Consider the following 16466-nt stretch of genomic DNA (forward strand, 5'->3'; position numbering starts at 1 on the left):
AAAAAAAAAAAAGAAAAAGAAAACGTGAACTGCTCAATCTCTTGGCCAAAGTTTCCAAAGATGGCTAAAAGTGCAGTAGAAAGAGTGTAGGGTCTGATGCTGGCCTGAGACCAATGTTTTAGCCTCCAATAGCAGCAGCCAGGGGAAAGTCACATAGGGATAACAGACATCACCTTCAGGATGTCTGGTCACCAAAAGTGAAAGAAAGGGCCAGAGGAAGACTTAAAAAACACTTCTGAGAGCAGAGGGCCTGGGGTTAAGGGGTTGTCTGTGACCCCATTATCAGCTTTCCAAGGAGCCTCACTGCACTGTGTTCTAAAGGCTTTGGCTCAGAGGTGGCGCCGAGCAGAGGGACACAGCAGGCTATGCGATGGTTAGTGTCAGTTACTGCCAACCGGACAGAGTCCAGCATCACCCAGGCAGCTGGATATGTCTCTAGGATTCTCTTGGTTAACTGAGGTGGGAAGACCTGCCCACTGTGGGTGGCACCATTCCCTGGCCGGAACCCTAGACCGTGTTAAGAAAAAGGAGCTGAACAGCAGTGGCTGCACACATTCATCTTTCTGCTTCCTTATTATGGAGGCAACATGATCAGTGCTTTTAGCTGCTGTAGCCCCAGCTTCCCTGCATGGACTGTACTGTGTGCCAACACCCCCTTTCTCTTGCACCCCTGTATTTTATCATCGCAACAGGAGAAGAAACTAAGACTTGTATGGCACTGCACAGATGGCTGCACACACCCCAGACATGGCAGCTTGCCTGGCAGACTGACCACCAGCTACTGTAATGTCTGCTCACTTTATATGGGGTGCCAGCCTCTGCCATCAGTGCTGAGAGGAAGGACACCCCAGAGGAGCAGCCGATTTGCTTCTTGTGTAAGCCATATGGGGTTGTGGACCCTTCCTGCCCCATGGAACGTAACTGCCACAAAACCAAAATCAATTCAGAAGCTCTGTAGATTTGGGATCCCCACGTCCCCTTACAGGTCTGAGAGATGCCACTGAAAACATCAAGCAAATGAGCAAGAACACAGACAACGGAAGAGTTCATCACAGGAAGGGAGCTATACTTAGGGTTATTAAGAAAATAAGACAAGGTTTACTGGTACATGCATGTGATCCTAAAACTTGGAAGGCCAAGGCAGGTAGATCTTGAGTCTGAGGGCTTCTTGAGCTTTACAGACAAAAAAGATGAATAAAGGAAATGAAGAGGAGAGACTGGCGAGATGGCTCAGTAGGAAAAGAAAGGCTTTTGTCACCAAACCTGGCAACTGAGTTTGGTCCCCGGTACCCACGTAGTGGAAGAAGAAAACTGGAGAGCTGGGCTTCCACCCACAAGCCATGGTGTGTGCCTTCATCATGCACATACAAACATCCCCCCACACTCATCCCACCCCACATACATGCACAAGCAAAGCCAAGAGGAAAAGGGTCTAAGCACAGCAAGCCTTCACAGATGGGATGGGGCCAGGCAACCCCTGCCAGAGCCCGAACATTAAGAGAGTCCACAATGTTTGCTCTATTTACCCCTTTTGGACATGTCTGACATTTCTAAGAGGTCATGGTGAGAAATCGGTCAGAAATTGCTTGGAGCAACAGACATACTAATAATACAAAAATAGCAAGAGCTGAGATTTTACAATAAAGAGTAGGCGCTTTGGCTCACTGACCCCCCCCCCCCCCTGGAGACCACAGGCAGTAGCTCGAAGGGTTAGAGCGGAGGATAGAAAATTCCCCAAGACCCCTTGATATACACTGTGGTGCCTGAAGAATATAAAGGCTGGAGAGATGGCTCAGCAGTTAAGAGCACTTGCTGCTCTTGCAGAGGTCTCAGGCTCAATTCTAAGCATCCACATAGTGGCTCAAACTACCTGCAACTCCAAGCCCAGAGGATCAATACCCTCCTCTGATTTCTGAGGGCACCAGGCACCCAAGTGATGTACAGATATACATACACACTGGCAAAATAACCCATACACACTGAAATAAAATTAATGAAAGGCTTCAAAAACTGGCCGGCAGGGCTGCCAGTCAGAGGGTTCACAGGGACTGATGTATCTCAGCACAGGTGATTGACAGACCCTTCCAGCTGGCTGCACTGTGGATGGACAGTGTATCGCACTAGGCTGGGCGTCAGTCCTCTTCCTGGTAGGGCTAAGTGAACATGTAAAACTGCAACTGAGCTTGCTGCCTGAGCCACCCAAGCCCACGTCATGTGTGGCAGGGAAGGGCTGGCCTGGGAACATCTGTGCAGCAGTCCCAGGCACAGCCTTGATTGAGGTTTGGGCCATAGCAATTCAATGTGGGGGCTTTCTCTTCCTTGCTGTAGGACACAGACTGAAGCTGTCCTTGTGTTGAAGGGCACAACCTGAGACTCCATGATGACTAGGTAAGGCATTTGAGGGACAGTGCTCGTAAGCTTCTCACACGGTACCTGGGGAAGCAGGGAGGAACCTCAGGAGCAGGGGAACTCTCCTCAAGGCTGACTCTAAGAAGCTGGGTACTGACTGGGGAACAGTTCTGCTAAGCAGGACAGCAACTGGGTGGTGTTGAGGCCCATGTCTGCACCTGTGCCAACGTAGTCAGGAAGGTGGGCAATGCAAACTGGCCTGGTAAAGGATGTGTGTGTGCTGGGAGGCTGGAGACCACTAAGGCAGGAGTTGGCCAATGATCATCGGTCGTTTCTAGGCATCTCCAGCACACATGCTAGAAGGCCAGGCTGCAGGAAATGAATGGCCACGGGAGCTGCAGCACTGCAAAGAGAGCCGAGTGCAGACACGTCCTCAGGTACAGCTTGACTACTGGTTGCCATGGGACAGTCCCGTGGCTGGACTCCCTGAAGAGCTGGTGACTCAGGGTGATGCTGGTGGCCTCAGGGACTACAAATGGGTTGTGACAAGACTCAACACTGACACTGCCTCCAAAGATTGCTCTTAATATCTGACTGTGGCAGGGAACCATGCTCCTCAGAAGCAGGTCAGCAGAGAAGAGCAACAAGCACCCAAAGAACTGGCTGGCTACGATGAAGGAGATACCGGGCATGATGACTCGGCTCTGAGAGCCCAGCACTTAGGAAGCTGAGGCAGGAGGACCATCATGAGTTTCAGGCCAGCCTAGACGAGAATGCTATCCTTTATGTCCCTGCCCCAATAAACAGAAACCCTGGACTTGCACACCTGAGAAAATCTAAAGGGGTGTGCCCGGATCCACCTGTCATCTGGAAGACAGCATAGACAGGACACAGCTCTTGTCAAGAGAAACAGATGCCACAATGACTCCATTGTTGTTTCTTCTTCCCCATCTCAGCTCCCCTTCTCCCTTCCCAACTGTGAAGCACTGTCACAGAGTTTTGGAACCCAGGGGAGTCTTAGGCATGGCACTACAAACCTTATGCCTGAATTCTTCAAGACCTGATGAGGGCAGGTAATATCCACACCCCATCAGGCAAAATCAAGGGCGACAGTAAATAATATGGCCGCCTCACTCATAAGACATGGTGGGGAAATGGAACCAATATGTTTGGCACCACGCACCCTGAGCCTAACCAGAAGGGAATGGGCCAAGGCAAGGCACCGGTTAGGATGTGACAAAGGAAAAATCCTGACAGCCTGAGCTTAGTCATAAGGGTTCCCACTCTTATGATTAAGATGGAGGGGGAGGACTGGGATGGAGGGAGAGGGCTAAGGAAGGCAGCAGTTGTAGGTGACACCTTCATTCTCAGATAATCTCTGAAACCTTGCCTTTACCCACCAAGCGTAGCAGGGTTGAGTGTGTAGGGGGGTATACAGCCAGGTCTACTCACTCATGCTTTCAATGTCCAGAGAGTCCACGACAGAGCGTCTGTGCTCGTCACCCGCAATGGCCCTCTCAAAGGCCTTCTGCTTCACAATCTTGCTGCACTCCTGGTACTTCATCTTGGCATCCTTGTCATTAGGCTTCACTTTCACCACCTGGCCAGGAAGAGGGAGGGAGGTGTTACTCTCTGGAGGACCAGCCACCTATCCCACATGAGCCACCAGGGGCACTGTGATCTCATTGGTCAACACTGCCCTGGGCTGAGTCAGACCACCCAGGGGCTACCACATCTAGCAGGGCAACCCGGGACTTGTATCACCCAGGACTGTTTTTATATCCCCACACCAAGCATAACAGAGCTGCTCAATAGGGTGGCTTTAGAGGCCAGGACTTTAGCCTAAGCAGGTGCCCTCTCTAAACAACTCTGATCTTGTTAAAACCAAACAGGTGTCCAGCTGAACACACAGGTCTCAGGTTCCCAGTGCAGCTGGTGGGTGAGGCTAGAGTCTTAGAACAGCCTAGACTCTTTGCACCTTAGTGCCCCAATCTAGGAAGTGGGGGCCTGCTGGAAGGACCGAGGACTTGGTATACAAGAGGGATTCTGTAGGCGGCAGTCAGCCGCTTGCTTTTTCTGGGAGACTGGGGCTCCAATTTTCCTGTTTCCTCTGGTGATGGGGATAGGAGACACAGTTCAAGTCCCAGCTTAGCCAGTGATGATGGGGGAGCCTGGGTTATCTCAGCTGTTGTCAGTTTCTCCTCTAGGAGGGGACATTGGCAACAAAGTTCCCTCCGAGAGTAAATTAGGGGACACTTAAAAATATCCAATAGTCAGTTGTGGGTGGGCAGCCTTGGGGCACACTAGTTAAAAGAGCCCTGCCTGCTTCCTGTAAACCCGAATCCCAGGATCGCAGAAGACAGAGCTGGGCCTAGTGGTGCATGTCTGCAATCTCAGCACTTGGGAGATGGAAGCAGAGGACTGTGAACACCAGGCTATTCTGGGCTATGGAGTGAGACCCTGGGCAGCAGACTTCTCTGTGCCTCTGCTTGGTTACCATAACTTTAACTGGACCTGCCTGATGTTCTGATGTTTAACTGATTCCTCTGAGATTGAAACATTCCATCCTACACGAACTGTCTTTAAGCAGAGAGGTAAACAACTCAAAATAGCTTTCAGGAAGTCCCTGAAACTGACTGGACTCACTAAGCCTTTCCCTGCCAGAGTAAACAATGAAGATTGTGAGGAGTATCCAAGCTACAAAACGAGGACCAAGACCAAACAGAAGAAACAAAAACTAGCTGAGGTGCCTGGAAGATGTTTAGACCAACTGAGTCACTTGGAGAGGACACATGCTGAGCTGCCTGTATGCTGTGCAGTACATTCCAGGCTTCCAGCTTTGTGAGCAGTCACTCATGCTAGATTGGGCTTTGGCGATATGACTTTGAGTTATTTCTGCTCCTATTGTAAGTAACCCCTCACCCATACTCCTGTAAGTAGCCCCAATAAAACCCACTGCTTTACCATGTTGGTCTTTGGTGGTATCTGTACTTTGGTCTATGGTGGGTTCTAAGTACATATGTGTTTGCACTCCCCTCCCCCCCCCCTCTTGTCACTCACCTGAGGACCTATACAGCCACCCTAAGACTGGGTTCCCCACAGCTTCTGTGCTATTAGATAGAGAAGGAAATCCTAGGGCTGGTCCTCAGAATGCTCCCCCACCCACAAAGCTAGCTGGCTGAGTGAGTCAGAGTCTGGGCAAAGACAACCGCTACTCCCTGCAGGTGCTTGGCCAGCAGTAGGCTAGGCAAGCCTAGGCTGGGCCATCTGCCAGACAGCTCAACTGGGGTGTGGGTGTGGTATCAAGCTCCAGGGCTGCCAGCTTTAGGCAGCTCCTGGAGCCCTTCCCAGGGAGAGGCAGGCAGGCCAGGTTCTCTCTACTTCCCAGGATAAAGTCCACATGGCTCCAGGCCTGGACCTCAAGGCCCACCCCCACCCTATCTTTTTCTGTAGCCTGGTACTGCCTCTCACAGATCCCCAGGATGCCAGGTCTCCTGTAGCTGAGGCCTTTTGGTCATGCTGCCTTTGCCCACACATTTCATTGTTAAGTCTAACCTCCTTTCTGCTCCTCTCCCCCAGGAGACCCCAAGGCTAGGGACAGGCTGCGTCCTCAGCAGAGAATGAATGCCTCCTAAAGGCAGAAAGGGTAGCAAACAATTCCTAGGAGATGTATGTGTCTTCAGGTAGGCTGCAAACTAAAGAGGAAGATGGAGCTGGGTGCTGCCACCATGGTGAGTGACCCCTACTCACTGGATTCTCCATAAATCTTTATGGGGTGGCCAGCACAATCTCCACTGGACAGAGTGGTAAAGTTATTAACCCAAAAGTCAGGGTTCTGTGCACTCCTGGACACCAGCACTCACGTGGGGCAATGCCTCCCTCCCGCCACCTCCCCTTCTGTTGCCTCTCACCCCCAGAACAGAGGCAGAGCTAAAAGTTCTCCAGGTTCTGGGTTCCTGCCTTCCAGGACAGGAGTTCTGCTCACTCAGGTCCCCAGTTTCTAGAAAATAGGAAGCAGTGCTAAGTACCCCATAGAAGGTTGGTCTGAGGCTTTACTGCTGGGCCCACCCTTGACCCAGCTGCAGCAAGCCAGCACTCAGTTCTAAGGCCTGCTCACCAGTGTTGAGGAGAACTAGATCTGGCTACTCTCAGTTCCAAGGCCTGCTCACCAGTGTTGAGGAGAACTAGGTCTGGCGGGCAGAAAGACAAGCTCCTCTCCCGGGGAAGGGTATTTGTTTCACACTACAGGGCTCTTCAGAGGCCCACAGCATCAGAACTTAGTGCCAGCACCAAACACCTCTCTCTCTTTTGTTTGAGTCAGGGTCTCACAGTGTAGCCCAGGCAGGCTGGGAACTCACAGTGATTTGTTAGCCTATAACTTCTGTCTCACAAGTTCTGGGATTAAAGGCATGCACCACCACACCTGGCCCAGACATGTTTTAAAAAGTGGCATCTGAAGTCAGGCGCAGTAATCCAATATTCCTGTGATTCTGGAAGCCCAGGCAGGAGAATGGCCTAGGAGTTCAAGGCCAGCCTGGGTAACATAGTAAGCAAGGCTCTCAAAAACAAAATAAAGGGGCCAGAGAGATGGCTCAGCAATTAAGAACACTAACTCCTCTTCTAGAGGTCCTGAGTTCAATTCCCAGCAACTACATGGTGGCTCACCAGTGTACTCATGTTAAAAAAAAAAAAAAAAAAAAAGAAAGAAAGAAAGAAAAAGAGAAAAGAAAAAGAAACAAACAAGCCACAGACAATATACTCTATGTGGACTGCACCATCCGTGGCAGTGTTCTGTGATATCCACATGGTTAATGCAGACATTTCATTGTGTGAAACTGGATCTGGGCAAGGTGCATGTGATGTACCACACTTTTAAAGAAATGAGATGTTTTTAAAAGCTGATATCTCCAGGGACAAAAGGTACAGCTCTATGGCACATACTTAATATTTGGGAGGTAAATAGGATTGAGGTTCTGAGGTTAGGTCCTCTTGACAGGATTAGGGGCTTTATAAAAACATAAAGATCAGAATGGGAGTGTGGCTCGGTGGTAAGCCTCTGCCTAAACTCTCCCAGTGAGGGGCTGGAGGTGTAACTCAGCTGTAAAATGCTATCACAGCCCCAAGTTTCATCCTTAGCATTATAAAAATTACAACAAATGGCATTGTCAGCTGTCAGGGCTCACTGGTAGTCATTACTAAGTCCTGGGACATGTGTTTGGGAACTTGGATTCACTGGGATTGCAGAGGCCATTCAGGGCATGCCCCTCCATCAAGACACTTGCAGCAGACCCAAAGCAGTTCCACAGCTGCCTAGCTCTGTTGGCAACAAGAACTGCATTCCCTCCACCTGGGAGCAATCTAGACCATCAGAGCACTTCCGTCACTCAGGCCTGCTGTGGGCGCCAAAGCACCCCATTCATCAGAACTGGTGTACAGGATGTAGACCAGTAAGAACCAATAGAGATTGGCCCAAAGGGGCCAGATAGTGCATCACACAGCAGAGAAAAGCCAGGCTTCCAGCAGGTAGCCCAGAAGGGGCAGCCTTACACAACATACCCTTTCTCTAGTAAGTGAATCTACCAGGACATACCCAGCACCCGCAGGATAAATCAGGCGGGATACCATCAGTGCTACCTGCCCAGGGGCATGGACAGTGCCAGGAACTTACATGACACAGATAGCATGGTTAGGAACCTGACTCTGAGAACAGATACCACCTCCTGGGGTTCCTATGAGACAGCAGGAGGGTGACCTTTCTCATGCCGGAACCTCAGTGTCCTCATTGTAAATCAGGGATCAGAGTGGCTCCTGCTCTGCAGGGGACCCTGGTGATAAAAACGACTGTTGCAGCATGAAGGTTGCCAGCACGTGAGTGCTCAGATAAAGACCAAGTGTGACTGTCCCCGGTTTGTCTGTATCACTCTATCAGGCGTGTCACAATGTATGCCTAAGAACCATAAAGGTAAAGTGTATCATAAAGCAAACAAACCCCACAGGACTCTCAGGCAGGGCAGAGTATAGGATAGTGTCCCAGGGCTTGCCTGCGCTTGCATGGCTGCCTTGTGTTCCAAATGCATAGGAAAAAACACAAGGAATCCCAACAGAGATGTGACCCAGGAAGGGGGTGGGCCCACGTGCAAGGAGTGTGCAGGGGTGTAACATGGCCCCGTGGGAAGGAAGACTGGCTACTACTAAGAGTCCAACACATGGCCCCCAAGTGGGAAAGCAAATAGAGACACACCCAGGTCCTATGCCTTTGCAATGTTCTGGCACCAGCAAAAACTAGGGGCCAGAGGCCCACTTCACCATGACCTGGCTTTGGAGAAAATCTGGAGGCCATGGCTGATGCAAAGTGAAAGGCAGGCCCTCTCTAAATACACCTACTCACTCAACCCTCACAATGACACTTCAAGGTAGGCCTATGTGTTCCCTTGTTTGCAGGAGAGGCCTGAGGTGTCTGAAGACACACATATACCCAGGTCTGAGCTGAGCTGGCCACTAACCTAGACATCCAGAACTTGGAGTCGGTGGCTGTACACCTGACTCTAGCCCATAGGAAGAGATATACTGGTGGCAGTGGACAGCATCTATGCTCGTGCGTGCAAACATGGTACACATGTGTTGTTTTAAGCTGTCTGTCCTCCAGCTGAAGATAGAGTGCTGCTCACACACAGCTCACCTATGGAGTGGGCTTCCTCCAGAGTGATCTCCTTTCTCTACAGGAAATACATTCACGCATGCACAATGCTCGCAGCAGTGTTGAGCCCATGTGCATACAGATGAGGAAACTGAGGCTGAAACAGACAGGAGGCGGAGTCATGGGCTCATTTCCTCTAACCAAGGCCACACACAGTTCCTGACCCAGAGGCCAGACTCCAACATCTTCCAGGAGGACGTCTTGAGCTGGGAGCTGCCATAAGCCCCAGGCTTAGAGAACCCAGGCTTGCGCTGGGCCTTCACAAGGCTGATAATTTAAGGACTGGATGTGGCTCAACCTCAAGCAGATTCTGCAAAGGGCTCTGACTTTTCTCATTCACCACTGACCCACAAAGACTGGAGTCCAGCTCAGATGCAGCGTGTCCGCCATCTCCCAGCCTCAGAGAGTTAACTCAGAATCCAGTTAAGACGCCAACCTCAGCCCAGAGTGGCAGAGACCCTACACCAGAGCCACAGCTGCCTAGGAGGGGCATCACCATATTCCAGATTAGGACATTAACGGACAAGGGCAGGGGACAGGCTTTGCTGCCCCTGCCCACCCCTTTTGTCAGTCAGTTCCTTGTCTCTTCTCACTCCCACCCTTTGCTAAGCCTTCACTTGGTTTGATCCTAGGCCAGGCTGAGTGACCAGCTCTCTCCTGCTGCAGACATGGTTCCTCAGCTCTCTTGGGGCCCTGTGCACACAACAGAAAGGGCTATGTACAGCAAAGAAAGCAGTGATCCATTCTGTACTTGGAGTCACCTGCGCAGACAGCTAACTGTCTGGAGGAGAAGACACGCAATCAGGGGCCACACTGGCTCCAATGCCAGCACTGATGCGCATCAACTGGAGCCTCAGCCTCCTCCCCTGTAGGCCAGGGCAATCTCATCCCCCTCTCTGGGTGGCCACTGTGACTCAGCCAGCCAGTCTCTGTAAGGGGGCACAGAGCACACCTGTCCCAAGTGGATGCTCTAGTAGTTCCTACTAGTAGTCATCAAGGTTGTCACAGCACATCAGCTGTAGATAGTGGGGGATGAAGAGCTGTCCTCTGGTCCCCTTTCTCACCTTCACAGGGGAGCATGTCCCTGGGGGCTGCCCCTCTATGTATTGCCCTGCTCTATATTCTTGGAAGCACGACTCTGTACCTAGAGTCATTTTCCTTGCCTGCTCAGTGACATGGGACTCCCACCTGCTCCAGAATCTCAAGCTATCAATGGTCTGTGTAGTCTCTGCTAATAACTGCTGTTGTTACTAATCACCATCACTAATGACAGCCAAAGCAGTCACAAGGCTGAGCTATTACTGACCACAGACTGTGCCCGTGCTACGCCAAGCATGCACACAGCAGAAACTCCTACAGTCACTGACGCTGGGCCAGTTCTCAACATTCAGAGGTACACAGGAAGGCAGAGAGGCCAGGTGACTTGCCCAGGGACACAGAGCACATGATGGTCAAGATGCAGAACAGGAACTGGCTAGAGGCCTCATGGCCATTACTTGGCCAGGCCCTTGTATAGAGGAGACACAGAATGGCTTCTCCCCACCTCTGGTACCATCCCTCCACGTCCACCTGGCTAGGGTGCCGGGAGCTGGCCCATGCCCAAGGCCCGGCTCACCGTCTCGTAGTCACGCAGGGCAGCCCGGAACTTGCCCAGTGCCATGTTGCTGGCCGCCCGGCGGTAGTAGCCTTTGATGTACTTCTTGTCAAGCTCGATGGCCCGTGTGGCGTCGCCCAGTGCATAGCCATAGCACTCAGTGCGCAGATAGGCCAGGCTGCGGTTGCCATAGTAGATGGCATTGCCGGGGTTCAACTCGATGGCCTGACTGTAGAACTTGATCGCGTTCTCGTAGTCCTTGGCTGTGGAGGAGGAGAAGAGGCGTGAAGCTCTACTGCTGCAGGCAGAAATCTACCCTAGGCTGGGTTCCTTCTTACAGATGGGGAGACTGGGATTCAGCATGGAAACCTGTCCCAGATGTCTGACCACAGCCCAGGCCTTATGGCTCAGACCACAGTCTCCAGCACCTGAATCAATTCTACAGCTCAGTCCAGCAAGGCTCAGGCGGTCCCCAAGACTCCCCATGATCAGAGGGATGTGCCAGGGAGTGCTAGGGCTGTGATCTGAGCCAGGCAAGATAAGACTGCCTGATCCTGTGGCTGTCCAGATGTTCAGGGAAGGCAGACCAGTCCAGAGCAGGGAAGACCAAGAGGATAAAGGATAAAGGGAGGAAGCTCCTTAGGCTACAAGGAAGAGGTACAGCAGCTTCAGAGGACCAGGACCTGCTGGTGTAGGAGAGCAGGATACTACAGCAGGCCTAGATATTGGGGCTCTAAGTGTGGAGGGGCCAAAGGTAACTTCCAGCCAAGGACAAAAGGTGAGGCTTTATGTGAACCATGCCACAGCTGGGCCCTGAGTTCTCCATCAACCTGTGGGATCCTCCTGTCTCCTCAACATAGTACCATCTGGTACTCACCTAACACAAGCCAGAGGGCTAGTTCAAGGTCAGATCCCAGTCTGTATCAGCAGAGGTAGGTCTGACCTCTCCTCCCAAGGATTCATTAAATAAACAGAACCAAGGCCCGAGCTGCCTGAGACCTGCCCAGGTTGGAGGACCATGTGCCTCGGCCACACAGCACCCTAGAACATAGGTGCCTTCAAGCGACCTGAGGGAGAAAGCCAGATTACCTCAACTCCAGCTGGGGGTGTGGGGGTGTGGGGGTGTGGGGTGTTCAAGTTCAGAGACTTGTGCTTGACATCACATGTCCAGTGCCAGGTGGAGGTCCTAGGCAGGCAGAAGTGGCAGTGCCTCCATTCCCAACCCCTTCACTCCCACCAGTGTGCATCTTGGTAGGAAGCTGGCACAGTGTGGTCTGAGATACTGGGAGAGGCGCCTGGCTCTGCTTCTCTTAGGCTGAGTATACTTGAAGGACTTAAAACACCCTACCACTCAGGTCCTGCCCTGACCCCACTTCCCTGCTCTGTAGAACACTTGCAGTGACCTTTGTGTCCTGTTTGCTGGGCCCACACACTTCCGAAGCACGGTGTGTGTCTTCCTTCTCCAAGCTCCTGCCTTGTCTGGGGACACAGTCCTGCCCTCCAGGGACTGCTGGTCTTTCCAGGAGTGATATCTGACCCCAGATAACAGTGACAAGTGCTCCGGGCTCAGACAGCCCAGGGGCCTGAGTCAAGCCCTGGGGTAGAAATGTGAGCTTGAATAACTTCATAACTAGGGTAGAGGAAGGAAGAATAAAGGAAGGGGAAGTGTAGACACTAAGACCAGAGCTGGAACAGCTGCTCCTAGGGGCACAGCTCGGCAGTCCTTCCTGGACTTCCATAAGGTAGAAATGTCCCCTCTCAGGAAGCCCTATTTGACCTCCCCCAGCTTCCCTGTCCCAGCTCTGCCGCTCTGGTGGTCTCCCAGGCCTGTGAACCTTAAGATGGCAGGTCCTAGAACTTCCCAGAAGCCACCAGGGTAGAAAGACTAGCAGGCAGTGAAGTTTAGAAGCCTCCCCAAAATGTCAGTGCCTCTGAGGGCTTTGCTGTCCTGGCTGGGCTCCAGAGGCTGCTGGTTAGTGCTCCAACCAGTGAAGTGAGACTTCATTAAGGGGACAAGGGCATGCAGCAGGCACTTAAGTGCAGGTGGAGAGCCTCTCCCTGGAGCCTCAGACCCTCAGGCTGCACCTGAGAACCAGGATGGGCTCAGCCTCACCCACACCAAACAGAGGAGGGAAGGAGAGTACAGGGAAGAGGAGGCTCCACCATGAAACCATGAAGGCACTGACCGGCTGCCGCACCCCAGCCTGGTGCCATCCTTCAGCTGCAGTAGTATCTACCACTCACCCTCTAGGTACAGTGGGGTTCCACCGTTCATCGGTGCTCACATAGGAGACCCCTGACTCATGATGCAGTACTCCTCACCCTCATCTCTCCGACCATGAAGACCCCTGGTGAGCACAGCCTTCTTCCTCAGGGAGGAGAAAGAGCAGAGGCTTGCTTCCCGTGGACTCTGACTGAGCTGGGCACCGGGCTCTGTCCCCAGAACCCTTCCAGTGGGGTTGAGCTTACAGAGGAACCATCTATGTTTGGGGGTCCCTGAGACCCCCCCTTTCCTCCACAGGGCCCCCTTCTCTCGATGAGCCCAGATGCGGCGTCTAACAGGGAGAGCTGCACCGAGCACGTGGGAGGAAGGGGATATCCGCCTTCTGCTCACACACTCTGACCCTGGGCAAGAAGTTTCACTCTGAGGTGGCTTCCTCTATAAACCAAAGTGGCTGCTCTCTGCCACCCCCAACGCCCCAGGCAGGGTTCAGCTCAGGAGTGCCTGGCCACCACGGGTTTAATGAAAGCTAGCTGCAATTATTCTTTTTATTGGTATCCTTACTTATAGTCTGAGCCTGGGGTTCTGTGCTTGCCACTGCCTGCCCACAGCAGCGGGAGGCCTGAATCAGGAAGGGTGCTCCTTCAAGTCAGCTCCAGGCCAGGCCCCTCTGGCTGCCTGCCCAGCCCTAGGTTCCTGGGAGCCCAAACCTCAGGACCTGGGAGGCAGGGGTGAGGGTAAAGGGTCCTTCCCGATGGCTAACTCCTTCCCCTACCTGTCCTCAGCAGCAGTAGCCCAGTTTCTGGATGATCTTTTCAGGGCCCAAGGAAAGATGGCCGTGCCTTCTTCCAACCAGTACATAGCTGGGCCTGGTCAACTGGTGCTGGTGGCCTCCAACCTTCCAAACCTTGCAAGCCAGGCTTACCATCCTGATAGGATCTCTCACACTCATTAACTTCCCTCCCTTCTAGCAGCCCCACCCCACCCTAAGCTCTGCCCTCTCCTGCAGAGTCCTATTCTGCCCTAGCCTGTACCTTGGCTTCACAGCTTCCTGCCCCGTTCTTTAGAAGGCATGAATCTGGACCAGCTTTAGCTCTCCAGGGCCTCTGCTGACAGCTCAAGTCCCCTCCCACAGCTGCCGTAACCTTCTGTCTGTAGCTGCATCCTAACCCTTCTAACCACCTCCACTTCTGCCCCACTCCCTAGTGCCAGGCTCCACTCACCTTAGCCACCTGCTCCCCTCCCCCTCTCCAGGCAGCCAGCCTCAGTTCCTCCCACTAGCCTGGTCAAAGGCTCCACCCCCTCACCTGTCTTCCCTTCCGGTCTCCGAACAGCAGGGAGGACCAGTACCTGTACCCAAAGTAACTGGACCACTCTCCTAAAACCCCTCCACAGCTCCAAGTCACCGTTAGGATGACACCTATAAAACCAGTCAGGCCTCTAAGACTCTAGCTCTGGCCTCACCTCTCTCCTTGCTATGTCTTCACAATCCTCCCACCTCCACCTCCAGAGAGCTGGGATGACAGGCAAGCACCATGTCTGGGCTTATCCCCACGGGGGGGTGGGGGGGGTGGGGGTGGGGGTGGGGGTGGGCACCTTTCCCCAAGGACTCTAAATCCTTCTCACCTTCCCCCACCTCCTCCAGATCTGTTACAGCTGGGTCTGTTTCTCTTTTGGGCCATAGCTGAAAAAGGATTCCTAGGACCCCCACCTACTCCCTCTTGCCATCTGCCCCCAATTCTCCATTCCCCTTCAGAACCGAGACACTTGTGCCTGTTGGTCTCCAATTCCTCACTTGCCTTCACCAGCCAGGGTCTTCTGGGCTGGACAGCCTCTTTATCATCTACAACTGCTGTTAAAATCACCGTGTTCCTCTAGGAGCAAAAGCTCTGATGGACAGTGCCTGGGGCTAGGTGATCAGGCACGTGGCTTTCTTTCCCGAAGAACCTTGTTTTCTTAGCCTGTGGCACCTTTCCTGGTTTCTCTTCCACCTCAGTCACTCTCCTCAGTAGCCCCCTTTCCACTGCAAACATGAAAACTCCATCCTAGGTTCTCTCTAGATCCCACTCTCTGGTGACTTCATCCATTCCCAGGGCACCTCCAACCATAGGCTGGTTACACTCAAAATTTTCTCCAGTCCAGACTGGTCCCATCTACCCACTCAATGTCCCTTTTCGGACAGCGAAGGAAACCCAAAACTCATCTTTGTGACGAATTCACAGATTTTGCATGCTCTGTCCCCTTATCTTAATCTTATCTTGTATCAGTCTTCCCCTCATACCCCCAGTTTGCTCAAGCTCCAGCCAAGCCAGTCTGTTTTCAATCATTCTCCACCCCAGGGTCTTTACACAAAATCAATGGTCAGACCCACGTGTAAAACTCCTTGTCAATTCTCCTCAGAAAGCCTCTTTCTCCAGGCACTCCCGACCTCACCATCTAAAGCAGACTCTAAGCTGTATTTCCTGTGTTGTCACCTTGACCCAAAGTGATCATCACAAGTTAGCAATGATTGGTTCTGCTTAAATCCGAGTCATGTGTTGCATTCATCGCTGCAGCCTCAGAGCCAAGCACAGACCTTGTAGCACATGACACTTATTTAATACAAGTGTACTGAAAGAATGAATGAACGGAGACATGTCCTCCCACATGGCACTCTTAGCCCAAGATCACCCTATTCGTTCCTGCTCCACCTCTCCACCCTACTCGTTTCCTTGGATCACCCCAAAACGCCTTCCAATATAATTATCTACCTCCATCCCCATAATTCCCTTCTCTATTGGGCCTTCTCTCCTCAGTTGGTCATACTCATCTCAGGCCTCCCCACTCGGCAGCGCCATCACTGCCCTAAACACATGTCACTATTTGGTAGCGCCCTCTTCAGGTCTGACCACCATTTAGCAACTCTGTCCAGGTCTCACATTTGGTAGCACTCACATGTCGGCCCCCTGCTTTTCCCCTATCGTGTAGCAGCGCCTGCCTCAGTCTCCCCAGTGAGTGGCTTCTGCTTGGTATCCACTTCTCAGCAGCTCTCCCCGGTCTGTCGTCCAGCCTGAGCCTCCTCCTCGCGCCTGGCTACTCTGTAGTGCCTGCCCGGCGCCCAGGCTGCCGCTCCGCGTTGCCATGGTTCCCCGCCCAGCCTGGCACCCCACAGCCTGGGCCGCTGTCCACCCTCCCTCACCCCGTCCGGGCCGGACGCACCTTTGAAGTAGTCGTTGGCCTGTGTCTTAAGCTCCTCTGCCCGCTTCAGAGCGCCATCGGCCGGGGGTTCGTCCCGGGGGGGCTCAGCACACTCAGTCCGCTCGCCCTCCGCCATCGCCATGCCGCAAAGCGACCCCCACCCTGGCAACGGCCGCTCGCGGCACCAGGCCGAACCGTCGCGAAGGAGTGCCGAGTGACCGCCGCCGCTGCCGCACAAGTGTCGTAAAGCGCGGGCCCCAAAGGCACTCCTGACGCGCCTGCGCGGCGTCCCCCCCCCACTCCCCCCCGCCCCCGCCCCAGAGCGCCGGGAGGACAAGGTGACCAGAGGGTATCCAGACGAAACTTGTAGAAGTAGCCAATCAGAAAGGAGAGAAGGGGCCTTGTGGGTGGGGGCAGGCCCGGAGGGC

At 53.0% G+C, this 16466-nt stretch overlaps 1 protein-coding gene across 1 annotated transcript in view; it reads right to left on the reverse strand.

Moving 5' to 3' along the window:
• The window catches only part of Ppp5c (protein phosphatase 5 catalytic subunit), a 30507-nt gene extending 14244 nt beyond the window's left edge, over positions 1–16263 (reverse strand). Inside the window, exons 1-3 of the mRNA XM_021168019.2 lie at positions 16060–16263; positions 10662–10903; positions 3802–3949 (exon numbers count right to left, since the gene is read on the reverse strand). Coding sequence (XP_021023678.1) covers positions 3802–3949; positions 10662–10903; positions 16060–16180 — 511 coding nt within the window. The 5' untranslated portion in view covers positions 16181–16263. The remainder of the gene's footprint in view (positions 1–3801; positions 3950–10661; positions 10904–16059) is intronic.
• Positions 16264–16466: the final 203 nt, after the last annotated feature.

Source organism: Mus caroli, chromosome 7, assembly GCF_900094665.2.
Source record: "Mus caroli chromosome 7, CAROLI_EIJ_v1.1, whole genome shotgun sequence".
Lineage (NCBI taxonomy): Eukaryota > Metazoa > Chordata > Mammalia > Rodentia > Muridae > Mus > Mus caroli.